The 26874-nt window shown below is 36.8% G+C and overlaps 2 protein-coding genes across 2 annotated transcripts; one reads left to right on the top strand and one right to left on the bottom strand.

The window, feature by feature from the left end:
- Positions 1-7203: 7203 nt before the first annotated feature.
- LOC575939 (regulation of nuclear pre-mRNA domain-containing protein 1B) lies at positions 7204-15274 on the bottom strand. Its single transcript, XM_774837.5, has 7 exons — positions 15026-15274; positions 13747-13876; positions 13054-13166; positions 12149-12357; positions 11337-11463; positions 9065-9240; positions 7204-8350 (listed from the first exon to the last, which is right to left on the bottom strand). Exons 1-7 carry the CDS (start codon positions 15174-15176, stop codon positions 8198-8200), a joined length of 1059 nt encoding a protein of 352 aa, XP_779930.1. The 5' UTR covers positions 15177-15274; the 3' UTR covers positions 7204-8197.
- A 5455-nt stretch (positions 15275-20729) lies between these two features.
- LOC115920149 lies at positions 20730-22420 on the top strand. The gene has a single exon (XM_030975105.1). It carries the CDS (start codon positions 20856-20858, stop codon positions 22290-22292), a length of 1437 nt encoding a protein of 478 aa, XP_030830965.1. The 5' UTR covers positions 20730-20855; the 3' UTR covers positions 22293-22420.
- Positions 22421-26874: the final 4454 nt, after the last annotated feature.

Raw genomic sequence — 26874 nt, 5'->3', positions numbered from 1 at the left:
TTTTCAGATTATCTTTTATTGTAAATCTAGCATTGAAGTCACTACCTTAGCACCACTATCTCTCATCTGAACAATGTTACAAAGTCCCTTTAAAACAAATACAAACATTAATGCATTACAATTACAAATATATATCAATCATGCATAATTACAATTATACATTAATCGTTGATAAATATACATTTCAATCATATTTCGATCATGTATAATATAGTATTAATGACTGCTTTGAGAGAAATAGTTGTTTTTATACGCTCAAGGAAAGGTTACAATTGTGCTATTGCCCGAGGCGTGCCGAGGGCAATAGCCCAATTGTAACCTTCCCGAGAGCAATAGCACAATTTTTGTAACCTTTCCTTTAGCGTATCAAAACAACTAGTTCTCGAATATTAAAGCAGTCATTAATACCTTTATATGCCGAAAAAAAAAGAGTCAACTTATGACACCATCTTGGCCTTTCTCTAGTTTATCTGCACGGTTGTTTTTTATGAGTGTATCTTTGAGAGTAGACAAGATCTACATTCTAGTCTAAGCAAGATTTTTTACAATTTTGAGGGTGGGCCGGCCCTGTGCGGAATATGAAGAAAAACCTGCGCTTACATATGACATCTCACTTATTGAGTATCACCTTCAAGATCACGAGCAAGATTAGTTTGAATCTCTGGTAATTAAAACATCGACCAATTTGGTATGAGTGCGCAATGGCCAATGCATAGGGATGTGTGCAATCTCTACGGGAAGGATTTTAGCACTAGGCCTACTACTAGAATCTAGGCCTACTAGATCTATTTTTGAAAAAAATTATGGAGAATTTCACGTACCCTTTTTGGTGTTCTTGCTGTCAGCAAGTCTTGCATTTGATCATCATCAAGAAGTTGAAATTTTGGGAGAGTTTCTTCAGCCATTTTGGCCTTGTTTGGAATTCAGTACGATCGAGATTGCCGTATTAAAAATACCGACCAATTCTTCGCACACGTACGGTATCCTCGATCGCTGAAAACTGTGTATATCCTATAGATATTCCATACTTAGTTTAATGTGAATAAATGAACTGTTCACTACATAGTCGTATTTCATTGGTCAGTTATAGTACATTTGAAAAATAAATAAGAACTTGATAATAATTTCATGATGATTTTGATAATAATGCATTTATTATTGCCCTGAATTACAACTTCATGTTTGCACGATAGCTCAGTCGGTAGAGCAGTGGTCTCGTAATCCGGTGACCCGGGTTCGAAACCCGAGGCGATGCGCTAGTGCCCTTTGGCAAGGCATTAAACCTCATTACCAGGTCCCTTGGAGAGGACCTAAAGCCGTCGGCCGTCTGGTTGCTTACTTACAAGCACTTATGCTTTCTTAGCAGTCAGATAAAATAACCAACACCACCACCTGTGTCGAATCGGACGGTTGTAGGCAAAACACTTGGTCCAAGGATTGTGAGAATGTTAGAATCAGTATACCTGTCTAAATATTTTTAAACCGTACTTGCTCATCTCTAACATTAGTAGATATCCCTGTTTTCTTCTAAGTCATTCTTCCCAACTTCTTTTTAAATTCATTTCGTACTTTCAGACAAGTCTTCTCTTCTCTCTTTTTCCTTCTTCATAATTATACTGCTTCTCGTTTCCTCTAATATAGAGTGAACCCCTGTAATAACCTTCCATAATTGGCATAGCTATGTCAGGTATTTCTTCAATTCTAAATGTAGCATTTCCCTGGAATCATTTTCACCGCTACAATCTATGTTATTTCAAACTGTTCGTTTCAACCGTATGTATCAGTGCATATCAAGCTGAGAGTAATTCCCTTCAAGATTCACATTAAGCATACAGTGTGAGTCAAAAAAGTTTGCACCAAGAAAATTGATAATTATTTTAAAAAAATCACCAATGAACAGTAAATTATTATGAAGGAATGTTTTATCCCAAATCAGTTAGCATGAATGACGCTTGGATGAACAGGAGGCATTGTTTGCGAGAGTGCAAACATCGACTTGCGCCAAGGTTGCTTATGTGATGTTTGGATAAAACGATTGGGATTTGGGTATTATTTTGGTTTTTGCAAATCCAAATAAAATCCCTAATTCTTTTTTGATCATGCCACACATATCACATATCTAACATCAAATATCAAAGAACATTTGTGAGTGTGCGTATTCGTGCGTTTGGGTGTGTGTGTGTGTGTGTGTGTGTGTGCAGGGGCGTCGCTAGACCTTTTTCAGTGGGGGGTGTAGAGGCCAACAATTACCGACAAAACTAGCCACCAATTACCGACAAAATTAAATGTCCAATATCTACAAATTCAACCCTATAAACCTGGGGCCGAAGGCTAAATTGCTTTTCCTATGGACTATCTATAGTACTTGCATTATGCGCAAAATGGTCATTTTCCTCGACGACATAAATATACGAATTATTTCTTCTATTTAGTCAGCATCATAGCTATACATTTTAATGCAGGCGCGGAGCTAGGATCTTATTTTAGCGAGGGGCGGTAGTGAGCAAGAGAATCACTTTAAAGCGCGCTCATTAGTGGGGTGTGGGTGATGGGCCTCCCGCGCGAAGCGCGGAAGCTTAGACGTTTCCTTAAATTATTAGGAAAAGAAGACGATTAATTGTACCGTTTTCGACTGGTAATCCTTGGCTGTATGAAGTCCCCCCCCCCCCCCCTCCCGCGCTTTGCGCGGAAGCTTTGACGTTTCATTAAATTATGAGAAAAAGCAGACGTCGAGTCGGTGTACTGTTCTCGACTCTTAATCCTTATCTGAATGAAGCTTCCCCCTCCCGCGCGAAACGCGGAAGTTTTGACGTTTGATTAAAATATTAGAGAAAGAAGACGATTGGTCGTACCGTTTTCAACATTAATAACCCCTATTCATCTGAATTCAGTTTCCCCCTCTCGCGCGAAGCGCGAAAGCTTTGACGTTTCCTCATATTATTAGAGAAAGAACACGATTCGTTGTACCGTTTTGACTCCAAATAAGCCCTATTAATTTGTCTGTATTCAGTTTCCCCCTCTCGCGCGAAGTGCGGAAGCTTTGACGTTTCCTTAAATTATTGAAGAAAGAACACGATTCGTTGTACCGTTCTCGACTCGTCTAAATGAAGTTTTCCCCTTTTGCGCGAAGCGCGGAATTTTTGGCGTTTCATCACAATATAGAGAAAGGAAGACGATTCCTCGTACCGTTTTCGAATGTTATTAAGCCCTATTCATCTGAATTCAGTTTCTCTCTCTCTCGCGCGAGACGCGAAAGCTTTGAAACTTCCTCAAATTATTAGAGAAAGTACACGATTCGTTGTACCGTTTTCGACTCTAAATAAGCCCTGTTAATTTTGTCTGAATTCAGTTTCCCCTCTCGCGCGAAGCGCGGAAGCTTGGACGTTTCCTGAAATTATTAGAGAAAGAAGACAATTCGTTTCATATTTTCGACTCGTCTAAATGAAGTTTCCCCTTCCGCGCGAAGCGCGGAATTTTTGGCGTTTCATCACAAAGAAAGGAAGACGATTCGTCGTACCGTTGTTGACTCTTAAACCTTGTTTGAATTTAGTTTCCCCGAAAATGTTAAACCTCTGATTTCTTTAGCTGATATTATAGGCAAGTGAAACTTCGAGAAAATACAAGTATTGTAGTTGTAGTCACTCTCGAAGTCGTCACAGTGGATAAGTAGTCACAGTTCGTAGGGAAAAAAACTTGTCGGCCGACCGACAATATACATCTCACCGACTTCAAACTTCTGCATTGTTATAGTACACGAGGATCGAGCAAGAATACCGACAAAGCTGACCCGACACAGCAACATATTTACCCGTGTCTTTCTTGCTCCCTCGACGAGACGACTCCACCCAACAACCCCCTTCTCTCTTTTACTCCCACTCCTCCTCTCTCAGACTCTTACCTCCCCTCTCTCTCTTCTCTTTCATCCCCCGTTTCTTTTGTTTCCCTTTCACTCTTTTTTCTTCTTTTTTCCTTTTTTTTTCTTTTCTTTCTTTTCCTTTCTTTCCCCTCCTCCCTCTTTTTCTTTCTTCTCTTTTCTTTCCTTTCTTTTCCTTTCTTTCCTTTCTTTTCCTTTCTTTCTTTTCTTTTCCTTTTTTTTTCTTCTTTTCTTTTCCTTTTTTTTTCTTCTTTTCTTTCCCTTTTCTTCTTTTCTTTCCCTTTCCCTCTCTTTTTCCCCCTCTTTTTTTCCCTCTCTTTTTTTCCCTCTCTTTTTTTTCCCTCCCCCTTTTCTCTTTTTTCCCGACGGCAGCGCAATTTTACCGACAATATCCTGACAGGTGGGGGGGGGGGGTGTCGCACCCCCCCACACCCCCCCCCCCTTTGGCGACGCCCCTGTGTGTGTGTGTGTTCGTGTGTGTGGGCAAAATGATTATGATTTTATAGATAAAGAATTAAAAGAAATATTTGTTAGACCAAGAATTACTGTACGAGAATTTCAATTTAAATTATTGCATGGAGCCTGAAGCCATATATACTAATGAGCATCTTCATAGATTTGGTTTTGTTGGTGATAATTTATGTTCGTTTTGTAAGCAGAAAATAAAAACATACAAACATTTATTTTTATCTTGCAAGAGCGTTCAAAGGATATGGCAGGCTTTCATACAACTTTTTGAGTTAGATGAAATTTAAGATTTAGAATGGCGAGATATATTTGTTGGGTTTGCAGGTAGTTCATATAGAATAAAAATGTGTAATACTATAATTTTCATGGTGAAGTATGTTACATTTATGTCAAGTTCGGGGGGGGGGGGCGAGTACCAACTTTAGAAAAGATGAAAAAGGGTATTTTTAAGTATAAGGAGTATAGGGATGAGGAAAAGAAAATAGCCATTAGAATGGGAAAGCTGGGATCACATTTCTTAAAGTGGAAGCAGCTTAATATTAATTAAGATTTGTTTTCTTCTCCACCGTGAGCTTGTTAAAAGTGTAACTCTATTTTGCAGCCTGGTTAACTTACTTATTTAGTATATTTTTCTCAAGTTGAGAATGTTAGCAGACATCCACTGAGTGAGTAGTGTGTGTGGGGGGGGTGGGTGTGTGAATATGTGTGCGGGTGAGTGGGGTGTTTGTGTGAGGGAGGGGGGCAGGGAGGAGCAGACATTGTGTTTTTTTTTTGTATATATATATAAGTGAATAACATGTACAATTGACATATATATTATGTTTAGGTACATATACGTTTACTTTGATGCTAAGTTATATATATACTGCAAACAAGTTTGTTCAATTATGTTTATATATAAGCAATCAATATTGAAAACGTGTATTTTATTAAATTGTATGTCATTGTTTGTTTTACACATTTGGAGAAATAAAACAAAATTGCTTTAAATAAAAAAAAGTTGTATTTCAGTTGTCACTTTTTATGTAAACGAATTTCGTGAAAGATACAAATGGAGGTACAATAATATTCTTAGGTATATTCTAGAATCCCTCTCTCACGAACAAGTTTATGCCAATATTCAGGGTTTCACCGTTGCGTGCGGAACCATTCTAATACTGCTCCTACTCCTATTAACACTCCTACTAAATATATTGCTTGTCATGCACACACATGGTAAATTCACTATTAAAAAAGAGGACCTCAAGGCGAGTTGATATTCTCAAGAACATGTTTGTGTCCATTTTATTGAGCATAAAGCAGAGGCACACATTCATCAGTTTCTGCTAATAATTACACTTCCTAAAACATGAGATTCTCAATTTTATGGTGAAGTTGGCGAACTACTGAATTCAGTTTTACAATGATCAATGTCAGTAGAAAGGTTTACTATAGAGCAGACTGGCTAATCTCTCTCCAGAGCATCAAGTAAATCAAGTGAATGTTGAGACCTCATGTTGACCTACATTCTGTTTCTACCCTATCTGCACTAGTTTGGCCAGGAGGGACTAGACCTCCCTGCGTGGGCATTGACAGGTGGATATCTGATCAAATCAGCTCTCAACTAACATAAGAAAAAGGGGATCATGGGGGACCAAAACGTACCGCTTAGGCATTGTTGGCTATATAGAGGGCGCAAGTAGTGCAGTCCCGCTTAAAATAAGAAAAGAAAAAAAAGAGTTGAGCTTAAAGGTACTTAAAGGAATAACATGATATCAATCTGACATGGATCAAGAGAATATTGCAAGTACTCTAAAATATTGTAAGAGGCTCAAACGATCTTTACCGATACACAGGTCGTGGATCCTTGTTTGATATACGGTAGCTGCTGCTTTCCCCAAATGGAATGAATGAATAACAGAATATAGGGCCTGAATCACAAGACCCTGTGAAGATTATAGAGAGTAAAGAAACCTAACCAACATCTCACAAAGTAATGCTGCAAATATTCAGGTTGATATCAGAAACAGGATAGATTTATCACGATGTAAGAGGACAGTCACAAGGCTCCTTGCTACTCTCCTCAACACAAACATTTCTATTTCTCATAATTTCACATAGTACCTTAAAATGACCCATATTTAGCTATTTTTTTTGCAAAGTTGATCAAAATAAGCAAAATAAAGACACAAATATATTTAAAAATCTACTCAGTACAAAAGATATGAAGCTGTATGTATTGACACTCTTTAATAGATGTGGAGTCTAACACAGAGAATCTCTATTGCATATTAACACTTTAAGAAAAATGGGTCCCTGGTATCTTAAATGCACTCAGTATTTTCGCTCATAATCTAGAATGCTTTTTACTAAATTTATACTAACAATAATAATAATAATAATAATAATAATAATAATAATAATAATAATAATAATAATAATAATAATAATAATAATAATGGTAATACTGATAATTATAACAACAAATTATAATAATTATAGTAATAATAATAATAGTAATAAAAAAAGTATTAAAAAAATAATAATAATAAAAATAATAACAGTATTTACATTTGTAAAGTGCATAATACTTCCTTTTTTCAACCTGGTCATTGGATTCAATTGCCAATCCGCACATAATACTATAGTCAAAATATGAGCTTAAAATATGACTTCTGTAAAGACATTTTCCAGGCTTTAAAACACTCCCAATTTACATAAAAGCAACTTGTGAGTAAACTACTCAACGCACTCGCATGAAATGAGTCCTGCACAGAACTTGAGACTGACTTCCATTTTGTGTGCATAGTCTTTTGTTATTCTTTATTTTCTTCATACGCCTCATCTGTTAGCCCATAGAAAGCCAAATAAAGTTTTTTTAAGGGTGATTTTATGCATTCTAGCTGGTCTTAAATTATTTTGTAGGTGATTGGTACACTTTAATGGTCGCAACCTACCAGAAACCCATTGAACACCTGGGTGGAAAGTGGCATATGCAGATAATTGTCTAGCCATGGGACACTAGTCCCTCAAACCCACAACCTTTGCATTTTCAGTTAAGCGTTTAAACCTCTCGACTAAGACACCTCATAATGATGTATTCACAAATGTATATAAGATGTTATATTCTAGAAAGGTTCTGAGTTTTGTAAGACAACCACTTCTTTATGCCTAGGTCACATTTGCTCTACGGCTAGGATACGGCAGCCGTACGCCTCCCCCCCTCAAAACGAGAGATACTTGCAGCGGCCGCAGAGAATCTGCAGCGGCCTCAGGGTCACCCTAGGGCGTATCCCTATCTTTACAGGCCATACGGGTTGCCGTGTGATTATAACGCGGAGTTATAACTGTTTATAACATTTCTAGGTTCTTCGTAGTGATTAGACACGCCCTAGCCATGCTGTAGAGCGGTTCAACGGTGATTGTACGTCGGGCATACAGGAGCCTTGCGTTTTATATACTCCAGGGGTGAAGCAGTAATATCAGTCTGACTGCACGGTCGCCATATGGTCCCCCTTTGGCCACCTTGCTCCGTTTAGCTTGATAGCGTTTAACTTTCTCCTTGCTGCTCCCTCATCAATGCAAGTCCTTCTCAGTCATTTCAGCTTATCTCACCATACCGATAATAACAATATTGGGTTCTTCATGTCTGTCACTCCTGGCACTCCACAATTATTACCCCGGCTTTAGCATGGCTGCCAATATGTCGCTCTAGCATTAGTAGGAATTAATTCCTACCAGGTACATATTAACCTCACCTGGGTCGAGTGTGGCAAATGTAGAAGAATGTCTTGCCAAAGGTCATTAGTGCTGCGCCATGCATACGTCCCCTATACCTTGTGGTTCACTGGACCACAACACCATGGCTAACAGTGTTCACATATCAATTGAGAAGAGATCCCCAGCTGAAGGTAATGGAGCTAGTCCTCCTGTCACATCTGGTAACAGGGATAGGTCCGGTAGATTCTGGATGTGAGATTTCAGTTCCTTTCTCACCATCGTTACTCGTTCTAGACGATCTTTGTATTCCTGAAAGATCACATCAAAGAGATCACACTAATATCAACAGAGACACTTTAAGAGATAAAGGAGTATGATTCATTTCAAAGATCTACAAGTATAATCCTACATTCTCTAATTGTAATTGTAATGTGTTTTAAAAGCCAAATACCACATTTAAAGTGAAAACTAACACCAGGAGTGTCATGTTACCGTTATTTTGTTTTTATTCCTTGTTTTTTATTTTTTGTTTAATTTATCGACAAATGTCGATCATCTATTTTGTTCTTTTAAAGAAGAGAAAACGATAACTAAAGGTTAAATGTAATTTACAGCTTGTATCCTTGTATACTATATGAAATAACAAGGAAATGACCAGAATGTGGCTCATCCACAGGTAACTGAATCCCATGACCATAAATGTTGCCAAAGACCATCTGTGATCCTCATTTGGATGCATTAAAGATACCATTGTTCAATAAAAACTGCCCTTCCCTCCCCCATACGATAAAAAGCAGTTCTTAGCATTGTTGGAAGGATCCAATTACTTCTTGTTGACATATATCATAGCAGCTCTCACAAACAAATAGTAATACATGTAAGCACACTCTCTCTTGCCGTTTGAGCAATGAATGAGTAGCTACATGTATGAGTAATTGATTTGAGTTCTTTATTTTTTTCTTCAAGTATAAGCACTTTGTACATGAGGCCCTAAACTTTTTCAAATGAGATGGGATGAGTTACCTCAAGTTTCTTGACAGAAGTCCTGAGATGATGCTGTTGTCCAATCTTATAGGATGAGAGCATCTTCATTAATGATTCACGTTGATTCATCTCAGATGATAGTCTACTGTTGTAATCTGATAACATCAATACTGCTTCATTCACTACAGATGATAGGTGCTCTGCATCTTCTTTATCTGTACAATACATGATAGTAATAAGTAATATTTATAATAATATTCTGAATTATAAATTGCCAAGTACATCTACAATGTCTCTAAGTACTTTACAGATATATTATTACCCCTTTCATCAAATTCAGGCTTGTCCGCATACAATGTATGCACCTTCCCCACTTCCTGGGGAGCATTCCAGCAGGCATCTATTTACAAACGTTCATAATGCTAAACCAACGACAATGACTTTTGGTACCAATTTAACACCCGCGTGGAGAGAAGCAATATTAATAAAATGACTTGCTGAAGGATCAAAGTGTTCAGAACACTCGACCACGACATCTTTACAGAATACAGTCTACAGTCTGACACCATGGATATCGCTGTATTTATTTGACATTCTTTATCAAAAGCGAAGTGGGTTAATTATTTTTTTCTTAAAATAGTAAAAGACCATGTTAATTTGATCTTACAAACGCACACAAGAGATATATAAATGAAGATTTCTTGGCATTATGTAATGCCTTTTATCATGACATGGGCGCAGCCATTTTCTTGAAAATGTGACGTACCAGGCGGAGTTGTACATGTATCATGCACCAAGCTTTAATTGGAAAGACTTTTTAATTCAATAACAAAACCTTTACATTTCAATGAACTCAGAACCTCAGAGGTCCTTAATAGGAATTTATGAGTCGATGCACATGATTTGATTACTTGATTTCATTTACACAAAGACAGAGGTGTGGACAGTAAGATTTAATTATTAATTTATTTCATGTTTATGACATGTTTATAAGAAGTAATAACTTGCTAAGTGCAGAAATTATGTAATTTTGCTTTGTTTTTCAGATGACCCAAACCGATAAATTAATTTTGGTCTTGTAGTTATGACTGTTTGGTTCTGTATTTCTTTAGCTTGACCTGTGTAATGCATCATCACGTGGCATCGAGACAAGATACCCTGACAAAACTTGTCATCAGTGACAAATGACAATTTGTGTTATAAGCTACTGAAATCCTTGCTTCTGATTAGTTATCAGCAGATTTGTCACTGATTTATGTTATTTGTCATTGAAAAAGGCTTTGTGAAACGCCCCCCCCCCCCCCCGATTTCCTGCAGGTTCTAGGTGTGCTGGTGGTTACTACCACCAGTAGCCTAATCATATGGACTAGGGGTAGGCATTAATTACTGTATTTCTAAATTATACTTTGGACAATTGGTTGAAAGATGTAAACTGTGTTGTATAAATGTTTCATTTAGAAATCAAATTCACTGAAGACTGTAGTTGTTTACAGAATGTGGCAATCAATCAAGAGAAAGTTTGACATTTATCGCCTGGACGATTGGATTAGAAAGGGATAAGCTCAATGACTTGTTGGTTTGTTTTTATGCCTCAGTCACACCTTTGCGTATTGGACTTGCATATTGCTGCATAATTATGGCAAGCCGTTATAACATTTATTCCTATTTCTTGATTTCAAGAAATGATTTTCTGCTGAATAGCAATGGTAATTCTTGATATCAAGAATCCAACTTCTTGATATCAAAAATTCATTTTTTTTTTTAAATAGTAAGAATTCATTTTTTGATATCGAGAATTCAACTCTTGATATCGTCCGTTTTCACGAAGTGACGGTAGTGAGGAAAATCGTAACGCAAAGTGTATGCAATTTTCATTCACTACCCTCACTTTGTGAAAACAGTGACGATATGAAGAAATAGGAATAATGTATGTTAAAACGGCTTGCCATAAATATGTAGCAATACGCAAGCCAAATAGGCAAAAGTGTGACTGAGGCATTAGAGAGGTTTAATGAAACATGTGTCATTTAGCATTTATTACTTGTTTAATGATGTGATACATTGGAATGATGTTACTTATCATTTGAGTATATTTAGTATATTTTTCTGTGATTGCAGGGTTTTTCTGTTCATAAACATGAAGCAAAGATCAGATGTCACTAAGCTTTGATCTGAGTTCATTCTGCTCCCTAACACAGTCCACCCCAGGTATCACATCCGACCCACCCCGTGACACTAATATCTTGTACTCCTCTTAATAGCTTGGCTACTCTCTCTCTCTCTCTCTCTCTCTTTACATATTACATCTTACCTTTTATTTTCTCCAGCATACTAATGTCTTGTACTTCTGGTGGTAGCTTGGCTATTCTCTCTCTGACTGATGCATCACTGGATGCAGAATGTTCCAGATCTCTCAAGACTTGGGCCAGTTCATCAGGCTGTTAATACAACACGTGTCAAGCGCATAGAGAAATTTTCAATTTATTATGCGCTTAATAAATATTCTCTATTATCATTATCATTATTAAGTTTGCAGTTAATTAGAACATCACATATATCATGAGATGTACGACATTTAGGGAATAATAGAATATAAGGAAAGACAAATTATTTAGGAATGTGGGCATTAAAAATAGCTCTCATGATTTTGTTAAATGATATTTTTTTATTCAGATAAGCTTTATAAAGATCTTTTAATATTTAAATAAGGGAAAAGTTAAAGATATAGACCAGTTCTGGTCATGCGATTGCATTGTGAAAGAAACGTTGTGGAATTGATCAGAAAAGGTTGATCATCTAGCATATAAGTATTGGTGCGTACTGCACGGTTCTGGAACCATCAAAATGATAAGAAATTTGGCCCAGTCTTGGTAAAGTTGCAAGCACTGTACACAGAAAGATGTATATGGGACGACGCGATATCTTACCAAATATATCAATTAGTAGGTGGTTTCCCGGCAAAATTTGTTCAATCACAGATTAGTAAAAACATACATGTATTCTTTCACATGATTGGTAATAACAGCTTTCATCTTATTTTTTGAGAGGGCGGCGTTTCCAAAACTGGTCTATACATTTAATATGTTTTCTTAACTGAAAATCCCTCCCTGCACAATTTCTTACATCAGGCATATCTTCTATCTGCTGTAACTCCTCTTCTTCTTCATCGAGAATACGTTGAAGATCCTCTAGCTTTGGTTTCTTAGTGGCTGGAGTAGACTCCTCTTCTTCCTGCTGCTCTCTTTTACTTTCCTTCACTTCATCTTGTTGTGGAGGGGAGACAGCTTCATCCTCAGGCTCAGCAATGTCTGGCTCTGGTATGTCTTCACCTTCTACAGTCAATAACATCAACAAAACAATAATAATATTGTGTACATAAATGTACTATATAAACATACTCTATTGGGATTTGGAAAGAAAGCTCTTTAATTCTTATTGAGGCATTTTAAAAGCTTCTAAAAGATTCTTTTTTTTAATGGGTCACTAAAACTCAATTCAACTAATCAAAATGGTTAGAATTGCTGGACAGTTTTAACAAAATCTTTCAATAAATCTACATCAAAAAGTCACACTTTATTGCACCATTTATACACTTTACAAACATAGAACCAGTAAAATAGAACATTTCCTATCTTGCAACAGAACCCACAAGAATAAACTTTCCTTTTCTCACAAAAAAAAGCACCAAAAAAAGAGACATGTGCAAGTCTGTACTGGAGAACAGTACGAGTACAGGGCCTCTCAGTAAAGGTTGTATAATGCATGAATAAATAACTAATTTGACATGGAATATACTTTCCATAATCTTAGACACTCAATGACACGTGTCAACATCAAATGGATATCAGGGTAATACATGCACTTTACAATGCTCAAACATATTTCAAGTTCATGCTGGAGTTTGGTGGAAATCCGTTCAATGGTTCTAAAGTTATTGCAGCAACAAAAGTTGGAACACACAACCAGAAACAATAATGCCTCCAGAACCACCTTCAGTGGCATAGGAATTTTTTTTAAATCCTACATACCATCATTTGATAGCTCAATTTTCTTGAGGACATCTTTTTCAAAGACATTTCTGTCTTGCCAGACCTTGAGAACCTTCTGTAGAGCTGCGTAAGTCTTTCCGTCAGTAGTGGTACTGAGAGGGTGAGATTAAAGGAGCAAGAAAGAGATTCAGTCATTGTGTCACAACATCAGTATCATGATTAACTACATCCACAAAATGTTAGAGTCTTTAATACTCATGTCATAAATGCAGATACATGAACATAGTGAATTATTTCTGACTTGATGGACTATGTTTCTTAAAGTAGTCTTGGTAACATACTAGTAGTTATTTATGCAAATACCCTTTTGTTCTTTAAACGAATTGGTAATAGAATTACATAGTGATTGCCCTTAAGGCCATGCCTACCAATACAATGCAATTGTGTGCACTAAAATGAACATTTCATAACAAATCATGATGTCAAACATTTTTGTGCTGCTAAGCATCTAAATCAATGTCAAATTTGCATCTCTAGCAAATACCTAAGGTGGTTGCTAGACACTATTGTAAAATATTGAAGAAAAGCAAAGAGTTAGCAAGACGAGAAAAAATATGCATTATCGAACAAGGAGGACCTAACAATAAAATAACATACATGAACATTGTAGAGATTCATGACTTTAAATGCAGGATAGATATATATATACAAAGATGATGAATCAAACCTTACTCATACACATGTCCAAAAGCTGTCGGCATAACACCTGCATACTCCTTGTTGAATTCAGGCCCTTTTTTCTTACTGTTCTGCACCACATCATTGGCAAGATAGATGAATCCTAGTTTCCGAGAAGGTTTTGCTGTACAAACAAAATCAAAGAAACACATTAATTCATAAGTTCCTTTTGAAATGTTAAACAGTTGAATTAAATGTAATGCTAGATCAAGCAATGTATATATTTTCTTAGTACATTTTAAAATCATACTTAACCATATATAATAGGAATATCAGTATATGAGTCCAGTTTGGTGTGCATACTGGTTATGTGTATTAGTTTTCACCAGCATATAAAATATAACTCTCACAGGAATAATTTCATGTAGATTTACCTCTTTACATCCATCTTGGATACAGCACTTATGTAACATAATTCAATGGTTAACGCATCAAATGGATATTATAGTATGGATTTGATAATAACAATAATGTAACCCTTTGTATGAATTTTGATTTTGATTTCTTTTTTTTAGAAAGAAATATCAGTTAGGCCTAGGGCACATTATTTTCAAAATTTTGTGTGAAAGCAAAGCGAATGAGCAAGCAAAAAATGACATCTTTACCATGGTAAAAATGTACCTTTCTAAGCAAACCGCTGCACAATACAAGAAGTCCATACCGATGGTAAGTTGCGGGCGGGCGCCCGCCTGTGAGCTGTGTGAAGTTATGTACCGTAATGTCTCAGATCCTCAACACGGTATACAGTAGATAACTTCACACAGGCGTGCGACCGTCCGCAACCCACCATCGGTATCTTCTACTTCTTCTAGATATGACGATACTCAGCAGGATCCATAAGTCAGGATCTAGATTCTAGTGCTGAGGAATAAACTATCTAGTTCTTGGTATGGACTTGTATTGTACAGCAGTTTGCCATGAAACCTGTGAAAAAGTGCATACTAGATCTAATATCAACATTTAACCGAAAAATGCTCCAAACATAACAAAAAAATTGACACGAAACAGCTAGATTCTAATAAACATAGTCTAACAACTTTTCACTCATGATCTTTATTTGGACATTTAATGAATATTTACTTCATTGTGGGTATGTTTTAGTAGGGTATCTCCACGCCGGAGTTACAGGTCAAATATTGGATAGGTTTCTGAACAAGCGCCACATTGAACATGTCTAAAACACAAGACATAATACCGTATAGATCTACGGTATACGGCGGTTCAGCTCAGTACTCCAAACCAGACAGGATCTCTGCCCAATCACACGGCTTACCTTTCACTAACAATGTGTACCAGACGGTCACTATTTTCTTGGCATGCTTTCGATGATGGATCAGCCACAAAGACATCGTCTGAATGCTCTGTTGTGTATTTGTTAGCGTGACTAACTTGTCTACAAGTGCTTTTTCTGTAAAGGAACTCATTGTTTCTGATTCAATTCACAAGCTTAGGAAATATTCTCAGACTACAGCCAACTCTCCCGCAGATCTATCACGCGTCTAGTCCCACATGTACAGATTACATGCTGTAGCTGCGCGGACGGTACGTATAAACGACCCGGGTACGGGTACGGAATCCACCCACCATACAGTACCACCGTACCGAAGCGGTCACGGCTACCGTGATGCGCGGCCACTGGGCCCATGCACCGGGCACACGAGCACGCACCGGCGCGAGGTCTATGAGTAGTATACCTTTACCCTTTCTAATATTAGGTATAGCGCACACCAAAAATAAGTACAACAAACACTTGTTATTTGATGATTGCAAATGATCAAGCTTTATGAAAGCTTCAAAAAATGGAAAAACAGAATTGAAATCGGTCAATGCGTTGTGATTTTAAACCATTTTGTTTATATCACAAAATTACCGAAAAACCTGCCAAAAATGGTCAAATTGGCAAAAATGGCAAAATTCGACAAAGTTGACAACTTATTTCGACACTTTCTTGGACACAAATAATAAATTAAATTATCAGACACTAAAATATCATCTTTGTGGTAAAAAATACAAAAAACAGAAGCAAACAAAATAAGTCATTTTCGCCATTTTTGCGAATCTGCAGATATGAAAAAGTTGTGAAAATAACTAAGTCCGTCTAATTACTATGCGCATATGTAATCAAATCAAAACCGAACGTGATACATCTATGAAACCTATGTATATCAGACAGGTATGGAAATATTTTTTTATTTTTATTTTTTTTAAATTATGAATATATCATCAATGCCAATTAGGTCATTTCAGCTAATTATGTATATAGGAAAGTCAAACTGTTCATTTTGTTGGTATTTTTTAAAATCATATATTTATAGATCATATTTACACCAAGTATTAACATTAAATTCCTAATATTTTTGCAATGCCAATAAAATATGGCGATGGAAAATACTTGGATCACTGTTACAGCTATTTCCTCATATGTTTCACAAATTATTCAGAAAAACCGAACAAATGATAAGAATTTGCAGACTTTCAGCTACATCACAGTACAGTTTCTTTTAAAAAAATGTCAGATTTGAGGATTTATGACGATTTTCCGAGAAACCATTCAATTAAACAGGCCATAACATTCCACAGGGACTGAATTTCAGAGAAAAAGAAAGTTTGGTGACCCCAGTACAGATGTAGCTCCCTTGAGTGTAAATAACAAATTGATTCCATGAGTGAAACATATAAGGATATTGCATTTTTGTAGGAGAGTTTTATACATTGAAGTGCATTTTCACCACGCAGAATCAATGGGCGATCAGCGGGCCATGTCACACATGGCTGAAAAGACAATATTCTAATTAATAATTTAACATATTTTCCACATGCCTATAACAATGAAACTACACAAAATTGTAGTTAAAGGTATGCTTGAAAGATATGTGAAATAAAAATTTTCCCTTCCTATGAGAGCCCCTTTTCACCTCTGATAAGTACCCCTTTGTTTTTTTCTGAATGCCCCTATCCAATTGTGATAAGTGCCCCTGGTAGCTTTTCCTCGTACGTGCCAGGCTTATATATCCTCCTTTTTATTTCTGATAAGTGTCTCTTTTTAAGTGTGATAAAATATAAAAAACTGACCTTAATAAATGCGGCCTTCCGACTTGTATTCTTGTGCCCTTATTAATTTTAATTTTCCCTTTCCCCTCTTTATGAGTTCCCTTTTTCCCTCTGATGAATGCCAATTGTACTCAGTGCCACAATTTTTCATTCCTGCCTTTTCCTCCTTTTAAGTGATCACGATTTATGGTGAGTGCTCATTTTTAATGTGATAAGTACATCCTTTTGAAAAATGATAAATTTTGCTCGTTATTTTTTCTAAGTGTCTTTTTACCCTTCATTGTATGTCTACCCTTTTATCTATTCTCGTTTTTGCTTGCAAAGTGCGACCATTCCAGGCTTTTCTCGAATCGATCCGATACTGACAGGCGCGTAGCCGGGGGGGGGGGGGCGGTGGGGGCGGTCGCCCCCCCCCCCCCCAAAAAAAAAGAGAGAAAAAAAAAGGAAGAGGACGTAGGAAGACAAAGGATTAAGAGTCGAGAACGGTACAACGAATTGTCTTCTTTCTCTAATAGTTTAATAAAACGTCAAAGCTTCCGCGCTTCGCGCGGGAGGGGGGGGGGGAAAAACTGAATTCAGATAAGGATTAAGAGTCGAGAACGGTACAACAAATTGTCTTTTCTCTAATAATTTATAAAACGTCAAAGCTACCGCGCTTCGCGCGGGAGTGGGGGAAACTGAATTCAGACAAGGATTAAGAATAAGAATCGTTTGGGAATGGTACAACGAATCGTCTTCTTTCATTAATAATATAATGAAGCGTCAGAGCTTCCGCGCTACGCGCGGAGGATGGGGAACTTGTTCCAAACAAGGATTAAGAGTCGAGGACGGTACAACGAATCGTCTTCTTTTTCTAATGAAACGTCAACAGAAACTGAATTTATATAAGGATTAAGAGTCGAGAACGGTCCAACGAATCGTCTTCTTTCTCTAATAATGCAATGAAGCGTCAAAGCTCCCCCCTCCCTGCACCCATCCCCCTATAGGGAGCGCGCCACGCGCGCTCTGTAATTGATTCGCACGCTTCGCGTGCTCACTACCGCCCCCCTAAAATGAAATCCTGGCTACGCGCTTGCAACTGATCGAAGGACAGATTGAGATTAGCAAATTTGATTTCTTATATGCCTGTATTTTAGGGCCAACTCCCATAAGGCGGAAGAAGAGGGCGAACTAACTCTGGTGACACAAAAAATTTCCTATATTTCTCTTTTTCATACGACGGCGGACCCCCCCCCCCAAAAAAAAAAAAAAATAAAATAAAAAAAAAAAAAAATAAAAATAATAATAATAATAAATAAAAATAAATAAATAAATAAATAAATAAAATAAATAAATAAATAAATAAAATTTAAAAAAAAAAAAAAAATAATAATAATAATAATAATAATAATAATAATAAAAAGTAAAAATAATATAAAAGAACCGAACAAAACAAAGCTTTAAAAAAAAATTAGTGATCAACTATATTGAATTTGTGTTGACTGGAGGTGTGCTGTGTAATGGAGCGCCGAAGGGAGTTAGTTTACTTTTGATAAGTGCCCCCATTTGAAACTTTCCCTTTTCATCTATTGTAAATGACCCTATTCAACTCTGAGAGATACTCGTTTTACTTTTCCTTCCTAATAAAAGCTCATTTCCCTTCTTATAAGTGCCCCCTTTCCTTTTCATAATTGCCCCCCTTTCACCTTCGATAAATGCCCCTATTAAAATCTGATCGGAGCCCCTTTTCTTTCAACAAATGCTCCTTTTTCCTCTATTATTAGTGCCTCTTTTCATGTATGGTCAGTACCCGTTTTCAGTTGCGATAAGTGCCCCTTTTCACCTCTGATAATTACCCTTTTAACAATGATATGTGCCCCTTTTTCCCCTTCTAATGGGGAACCTATCTCTTTTTCATAAATGCCCCTTTTCACTTCTTATAAATGCCCCTATCAAAATCTGATGGTTGCCTCATTTCCGGCGACAAATGCCCATTTCCCATTCTCATGAAATCCCATTTTCATTCCTGGTGCGTGCCTCTTTTTTAGGTGTAAGAAGTGCCCCCTTTTCACCTCTGATAATTAGCCTTTGTAAATTGACACGTGCTCCTTTTACTTTTCTAATAAGTGTCTTAACCCTTCCAATAAGTGTCCCCTTTTCCTCTCCGATCATTAAACGTGCTCCTAATTTCAAGCGACTAAAAGCAATTTCCACCAAAGCTCGCTCGCTATGCTCGCTCGTAGTTATAGATGTTATAATTATGTAACTTATCTAGATCTTTTCAGTCTTCCGTTATGAGAATGTTATAACAATCCCATCAGGATTGAGTTTTTCCTCTTTATAAGATGTAATTTTTCGCACTGCGACCTCACAAATCTTGAAAATTTTCCTCGCTCGCTTTGCTCCCTCGCAAATTTATTTTCAGACCATCACATCCAACTGCAAAGTATGATGCTTAAGCAATATCTTATATGATGTATAAAGAGAAACAGATATTGAAATCATGATAATGTAATCACAATAATAGGGTTATTATACCAATGTCTAACAAATTGTATATTTTCGCCTTGAGATTTCCCTTTGAAGGTGCTCTTTTTTGTTGGTGCCCCCCCCCCCCCCCCCCGCCACTTTGGAAGTCGCTCCGCCGCCTCTGCTGTATAATGTACCACTCTTCGCTTTTTTGAAGATTGTATCCAAATTAATTGATACTTTGTTTAATTTTAAAATCTTTTTGAACGAAGAAATTCTTTTAATAGGTCATGAAATAGAGAGAAGAGAAATGAATCTTGTCAATCTTATTTTAAACTTCGCTCAGTTTATTATCTATAGAAACTATAGTAGAGCATGTTTTGGAAGTAAAAAGCACAGGATACATGCTGTATATTTGATAAAAGAATTAAAGGTGGAAATTCGCACCTATCTCAATATGAAATGTAATCCAAAAAAAATCGATACAAACGAAGTTACAAAAGTTATAAAAATGTTTTCATTATTTTAGTTAGTGATTATGTCACATTAGTTTCATGTTCTGTACTATGTATGATATGTTACACCTGCATGAATTCTGTATTTAAACACTGTTGTAAATAGCTGTTATTTTATGATATGAACAAATAAAGTCCCTCGAAAGAGGATAAATAGAAGAAAAAAAATAATGCACCACTCTTTTTAATGTAGTTTAGCCTACATATTAGTGGGGTATACAGATCACCCTTGAGGATCATTTATCTATTTATATGCACAGGGTATTTAAGATTGAAAAAGGGTTATCCCTGCTTGTTGATAACTAGAACAGCCGCAACTATAAGAGGGAGGCTCATAAACCTCATCCACCATCAATGGGTAGCTAGTATCTTGCAACGATTGCATCTTTTTGTTTGTGTGTTTGTTTGAAAGAGAAGGGGTGAACAATTTTGTATCCTCATCTGGATGTAGGCTACATCAAAATGTGATAATTGTTGTATTTATTAACCTTTTCTAAAATCAATGAAGAAATTAACGCAATAATTTATTAACCGCAAATCTCGCAAGCCATCAACGTTCAGAAAAGAGAACAGGGGAATCCCCTCAGTACATTGTGCAATAACATTGTCAGTGCTAACTGCTTTTCCTGTGTCTGTAAGCTGTCGAGATTGTACTGCTGTGTGTGTAGATGGTTGCCAAGTCATCAGCAACGGATTTTTAAACGGAATTCAGAATCAACAATAATAGCAATGGCCGTAGCTATACCATCATCATTTGAGAGGGAAATTGAATGCAGTATTTGCCAAGATCTGTTTGAAGATCCACGATGTTTATCATGCTTCCATACATTTTGTTTCGAGTGTTTACAGAGACTAGCAGAAGGTGACAGATCGGTGTTATGTCCTCTCTGCAGGAAGAAGACGGCCCTGCCAAACAATGGGGCTATGGGTCTCACCAAGAACAACCTAGCTCAAATAATGGTGGAGTTGGTTAAAAGAAATGGATCTGAGGTCAAAAAAACTCTTACATGCCAATCAGAGCATGACATACGCCAGAGAGCCGAGTTCATTTGTCAATCATGCAAAATTATAATTTGTGGGTCATGTGGTATGACGCATCACCGTGATCCTACACAGCACCAAACATTCCCAATTGATGAGAAGCTCAAACAGATGGAAGAGGATCTCCGAGATTTACTCGAGTGGGGGAAGAATGAAGGAAGAGAGCAAGTCGAACGTAAAGAATTATTGGAATTGAAACAACAGGAAGTGACCACTAGATTCATGGCAGTCGAAGCAGCTATCGATCGTACCTTTGCAGAAGAGCGTAAGCTTCTAGAAGACAGAGAGAAACATCTTAAAAAACATTTGTGGGATATGAAGAGCTCCATCAAAACAGCGCTACAGAAGCGATGCAACGCTGAGGAGGAAGCAACACCCATATTATCAGATCTAAACTGCCTCACTGAAGACATCCTTGAAGGTGGTGCTGGCGCTGTAATGGAAATGCACCAAGAAATCATTGATGGGTATCAGTCACAGAAACAAAGAGTAGCGCCAAACAATGCACTTGGTTCACTGCAACGCCGATTGGAGTTCATTTCAGACATTCGTTTCGAGCAGGAATCAAAAAAAGAAATCCCTATGGTTGGGAGAATCATGTCAAACACTGGACATTGGATGGTGGAGCAGGTCAGATTTGCAGTTCATGTCAATTGCAATCCTTCAAGCATCATTGAGTTGTCAAATGGATTGATGGCTGTGGGATTTAGCATGAAGAGTGATATTGAATTATTTGATAAATCTTGTCAGCGCTACAGACCAGTCGGTCCAATGGCTGTCAAAGATATGGCCCCGCTTTCCAATAATTGCTTCCTAGTCCTAGATCAAGATGGTGATGTCAGTCGTGTCTCTGCCTCTACGAATAAATCTGCTTGTCTTCTCAAACAGGGTAAGGACTTGCTGGATAAGGACAAACCATGTTTAATTGCAGCTGACGCGAGCAATAAGCTTGCTTTGTTATATGAAGATCGAGTTGAGAGCTATTCTATAAATGAAGGAGTACCTGAACACACCATCAAACTCTCATCTGACGAAGGTGACAAGCCACATCGAATGCAGTTTCATGGGCATAGTAGTGGTTCAAGTGATCGCTGCATTGAGATCTTGATGGATAATTCAGAAGTAGTGAGAAGCTTCCGTTGTAAGCTGTCGGAGAGTCCACAAGTAATTGCCTCTGACATTTGCCTCCAGGATAAAGTTCATATTCATGGTAGAAATATCGGTCATACCGTCGACAAAGAAGGCAATCTATTCATAGCCTATACTCAAGATGCTGAATTCATCACGATTAGGAAGTACATAGGAGGTGACATGTCCAAAGAAGAGATTGTGATATGCGATCTTCAAGTGATGATGGATGAGTGTGGTAGCATCCTATTGGCTTCCCCTAGCCCTTTATGTCTTGTCATGTGCACATCTAAGAAGCTCTCAGTTTTCAAGAAAGCTACGGTTGATGATTTTCTACTTGAGATGGGTTTGGCATAATTACCACCCGTTTCCACGAGACGTCCAACATAAACTTTGAAAATGTTGTCTGCATACTTTACATATTTATTTCATACCTTCTGGAATTTAGTTTAGTTGAGTAGTTTATAACATGTTTACAACAGCAACATAAAGACTTATTTTTAACACAACGAGAAAGGCAAGACATGTTTCATTCCAATATCATTTTTGCTACCAAAACTTTACGTGAGCTTTAAGACGATCTCTGATGCCTCTAGTAATCAAAGAGTGAATAGGTTTATGTGCAGGCGTGCATCGACTTAATCTCTTTCATTTACTGCATGTTGAGACACTATACTTTATGGCAAACATTATTATATTGCAAATAAGAGCAATATTCGTTATTCTAAAGGATTCTTGTGAGTTTAAAAGTTTTATAGCCATTAAAATGCTGCTTCTTTGGGACATTTTTTTCTTGAAAGAAATAAAGAACTGCGGCACAAGAGACGGACAATGTCCGTCACATGCTTCATGTTCCTTCTGACTACTTTATTCAGAGATTGGTTGGTTTATTGAGTTTTCGGTCTCCTGGGATAGGCCTGTCCCAAGAAGTCAATTGTATAAATAAATCGTTGCTTTATTGCATACATATTATGTATTTCCTAATCTTTTGTCAACTCATAAACTTGAAGACAGGTTTAATGCCCTTCTAGCTCTTAACAAATGAAATACAATGTACAACCCCCTCTCCCCATTTGAAGAAAAAAAGCTTTTCATCGCCTTTGTTTAGTCCTACTTTAAAGGGATCTATTGTTTGTCATTTCTATTTTGATCGTAATAACATTACTCTTTATGGAACAAAAACCTATAAATCTGTTATGAATTGTATTGATTTATATCAGTGGAGATATATATATATATATATATATGACAATTATTATCCTATAAGTGTACTTCATTCGGGTATTTTCAGCTATAGCAGTAGACATACCACACCAGGACACTGGGACCATTTTATATAATATATGTATTTGAAAAACAATTACTAGAAATACGAGCATACTTTTATTTTAAACCATTCAAATAATGTTTGTACAAAAAAAGGTTTGTATAGGAAAGTGAGGAATCAAGAGACATCCGAGGCAGTAAAGCGGTTATGAACTACTATTCCACGTTCTGTTTTCTTTGCTCCTAAAGCCCTTATTCGCATTGAGACTTTTTTGTATTCTTATGAAAAGTATTGCTATAAAAGAATCTGATATAGCAACTAAGGTTTACTTCATCACAGTTTCGTGATTGCTTCCTCTAACATGAGTAACATCTCTACTACGTAGAGCCTGATAAGTCCTTGCCGTGTTTGTTTCACAAAGCAACCATCATTCTTAAGGAAGTTCTTTGATACATCAACATTGTTTTATTGAGAAGTTTGCAACTTTGAGTAATGTTTTTTTTTTTTTAAACGTGTTTTAAAGTGTGTTTATAAATACGATATAACTAGTGTCAAGTCATGATATTATGCACTACCTAGAAAGAAGAATTGGAGCTCAGAAGACGCATATGCTAGTTAAAAATGTGCCCCCCCCCTCCCCCAATGCATAAGAATGAACATGTAATAGCTTAAATTAGCAGATGAGGCCGTTTGACCTTTACATATATTGTCATTCAACTTCATAATCTGTAAACATGGTGAATTAAGTTGTTGTGCCTTCGTAAGAAAACAAATAAACGTAGTTTCCATTATATTTTTATGAACATACAATTTTCCCTTCCTATTCTTTGATATTTTGTGTGAATATTTTGATGAATCATATGTGGAAAAAGTCGGGAGATTGCGTAAGAGAGAGAGAGGGGGGTGGGGGAGATGAGAGAGAACCTCTTAATGGTGATAAATGTTGATGTAATGAAAAATAAGAAATATATCCTGTGAGATAGTTTGCGTGTGTGTTGTGTGTAAGGGAGAGAGAGAGCGAGAAAGGGGGAGGGAGGGAGATATAGAAAGAGTGTTGCCAATAAGTATTGTAAACAGTCGGAGCATGGGGGAAGGGGGGCAAATACCACCATTAATACACTTTTTCCATGTCCATTGCCCCTGTCCCCTCTAGCCGAGTGGGTTTGAAAGGGGGAAGGGCCTTTCAAATTACACTCGTTTGGGTTCTAAAATGAAAAACAAATTATATAAGGGGGTGGGGTCAACTTAGATAAAAAGTAAGCTGAACATCCCCCCAAATATATATATATATATATATATATATATATATATATATAAAGGCCTATATTAATAGTAAATAAATTGTAGAAATGAGGATTTTCACTAATTAAAAATTAAATCTATCCCATTTTTTATCAACGAGGAAAGAACGCCTTCTTCATTGCCTACGGAAGATATAAACGTGTTTCTACCCCTATATATTTCATTACTTTCATTTTGCGTGTGTTGTTTTTAAGCCACCGTAGACTGATTAAACGAATAAATTAGACGATGAATATCTTTAAAGAGTGCTTCCTGTAAATGTCCCCTCTGTGATTCTTGAGTTCTCATTATAGTTGAAGACATTAAGATACATAAATTAATTAAGTGGAGATGACCTCCCTCAACACGTGAAGAGTACATGCGAATGTAGGAAGCATCGAACAGAAAATTAATAATTAATGAATCTTCGGGCGCGTTAAAATCGTGTTCAAATAATAATAACGTCTAAGCAAACATGACGTAGCTTGATGGGACTTGAGACACACACACACACACACACACACAACGCACACACACACACGCACACAAACTAGAATTATATTTTTTAAAGTGGATATCAATGATGTTGTTGTCTGTGTTTTGATCTAAAAAAAATGGTATGCCAAGTGTGAAAAAGTGTAAGTTGTAACATATGCAATGGTATGTGCAAAGAAAAATCAAACCTTAATAGAATTTTAATTGTTGCTGGAAGAAAGCAGAGAAATTAGAAATTAAAGCGGATTGGTGAAATCTTGAAGGAATTCGGTCAAAAAATAAGAGCTTTTCATAATCACTCGTAAGGGAATTTCAAATCGGCTGAGTTGGTAATGGCTCTGGGATGTAGTGGCGGTCACTTCCATTGTTCAAACACACAAAATTACTAAAATAACATTTTTGCCCTATAAAATTATAAGTCAGGAGGGACTCTACCGTTGAGAGGAGCTATAATACTGTAGTATGCTATCCATGATTATATTCTGAGTGGTGTCTCAGGGGAGAAGGCGATTAGGAGGAAAACATACATTCATGATAATAATATTTTCATAATTATGCGACAGCAGTAGTCGTAGCAGTAGTAGTAGTCGTGGACTTATGGTATAGTATTTATTTTTCCGGTCCAGTAAAAAGACAAAAATACAAAGGCCTATACTATATGAATAAAATACGACTGGATTTCCACAAATGGAAAGTTGTCCGTGATTTCGTCAAAACTCCAAATTGCCAATTTGAGATTCGCAAAGATTTAGGGTTCCTTATTTCACATATTCACAACTTTTTTATTATTGGTCCGATTGATTTCAAATTTTTGTCATTCTTTTTCTATTAGTGATCTGCTTTCATACACATGAACTTATAGCCAAGTTGATTTACCCTTTCATCATTATGTATGACTAAGTAGTTGTTTCAGCAATCATCCGGCCATCGGTGTTCTTTCAATACCTCGTTGGAGTGTTACAAGTCATCTAAAAGTGGTATATCTCCGATTGTAATGAATCACATACAAGACGGTATTTTCCTATAACTAATAATATATTTTGTACATGTCTAGCTAAGCGCCTGTGTGCTTTACCTTCACCTTCCAATCAACAGTGGGCGGAATTTGGCCATATATTAAAGGTATAATGTACAGTTTTGGTAAGCCCTCGAAAACTCGTTGTCATATTTCTTTTATTTGACATGATAAATAGAAAGATACTGGCAATATTATAAGGTGCTGTGAATTTTTTGTTCTTCCTTTAAGTGAAAAATTAAACCAATGAGATTTATACAATAGTTTAGATACCCTTTTGGGACTTACATTTTAATAACCGCACCTTTACTACACACCTTAAAACACCGCATTGTGTGTATATAATTGGTACAGTCTACACATGTACGCTGTCTCTATAAAGTAAAGCACTAAGATATAAATTATGTTCCCGAAGCCATCAACTTCGAAGGGTCCTATTGAGCATATATAGGAGAGGTTATAGCCGTTATCCAGTGTTACTCGTAGATGTTCACACTACAATTCACCGGAAATCTTGGATTGAATACATGATTTTTTCGATGTATATTTTTAACACAATGAGAAAGGCATGACATGTTTCATTCCAATATCATTTTTGCTACCAAAACTTTACGTGAATTTAAGACGATCTATGATGCCTCTAGTAATCAAAGGGTGAATAGGTTTATGTGCAGGTGTAATACACGGAAAGTGGGATGAGGGAAGCAGATGTTGCGCACTATGGCATTACATTTGGTGGCAAAAACATCTCAAATCTCATGCTGACGACACAGCACTTATTGAATCATCCAAAGATGGAATTAAAAGTCTCACACATGCAGTAAACGATACCGGCAAGAAACTCAACTTACATCTAAATGTTAAAAAGACCAAACTCCTAA

Source organism: Strongylocentrotus purpuratus, unplaced genomic scaffold, assembly GCF_000002235.5.
Source record: "Strongylocentrotus purpuratus isolate Spur 01 unplaced genomic scaffold, Spur_5.0 spur5_scaffold_8, whole genome shotgun sequence".
In the NCBI taxonomy this organism is placed as follows: domain Eukaryota; kingdom Metazoa; phylum Echinodermata; class Echinoidea; order Camarodonta; family Strongylocentrotidae; genus Strongylocentrotus; species Strongylocentrotus purpuratus.
This window is presented reverse-complemented; position numbering and strand designations above follow the sequence as displayed.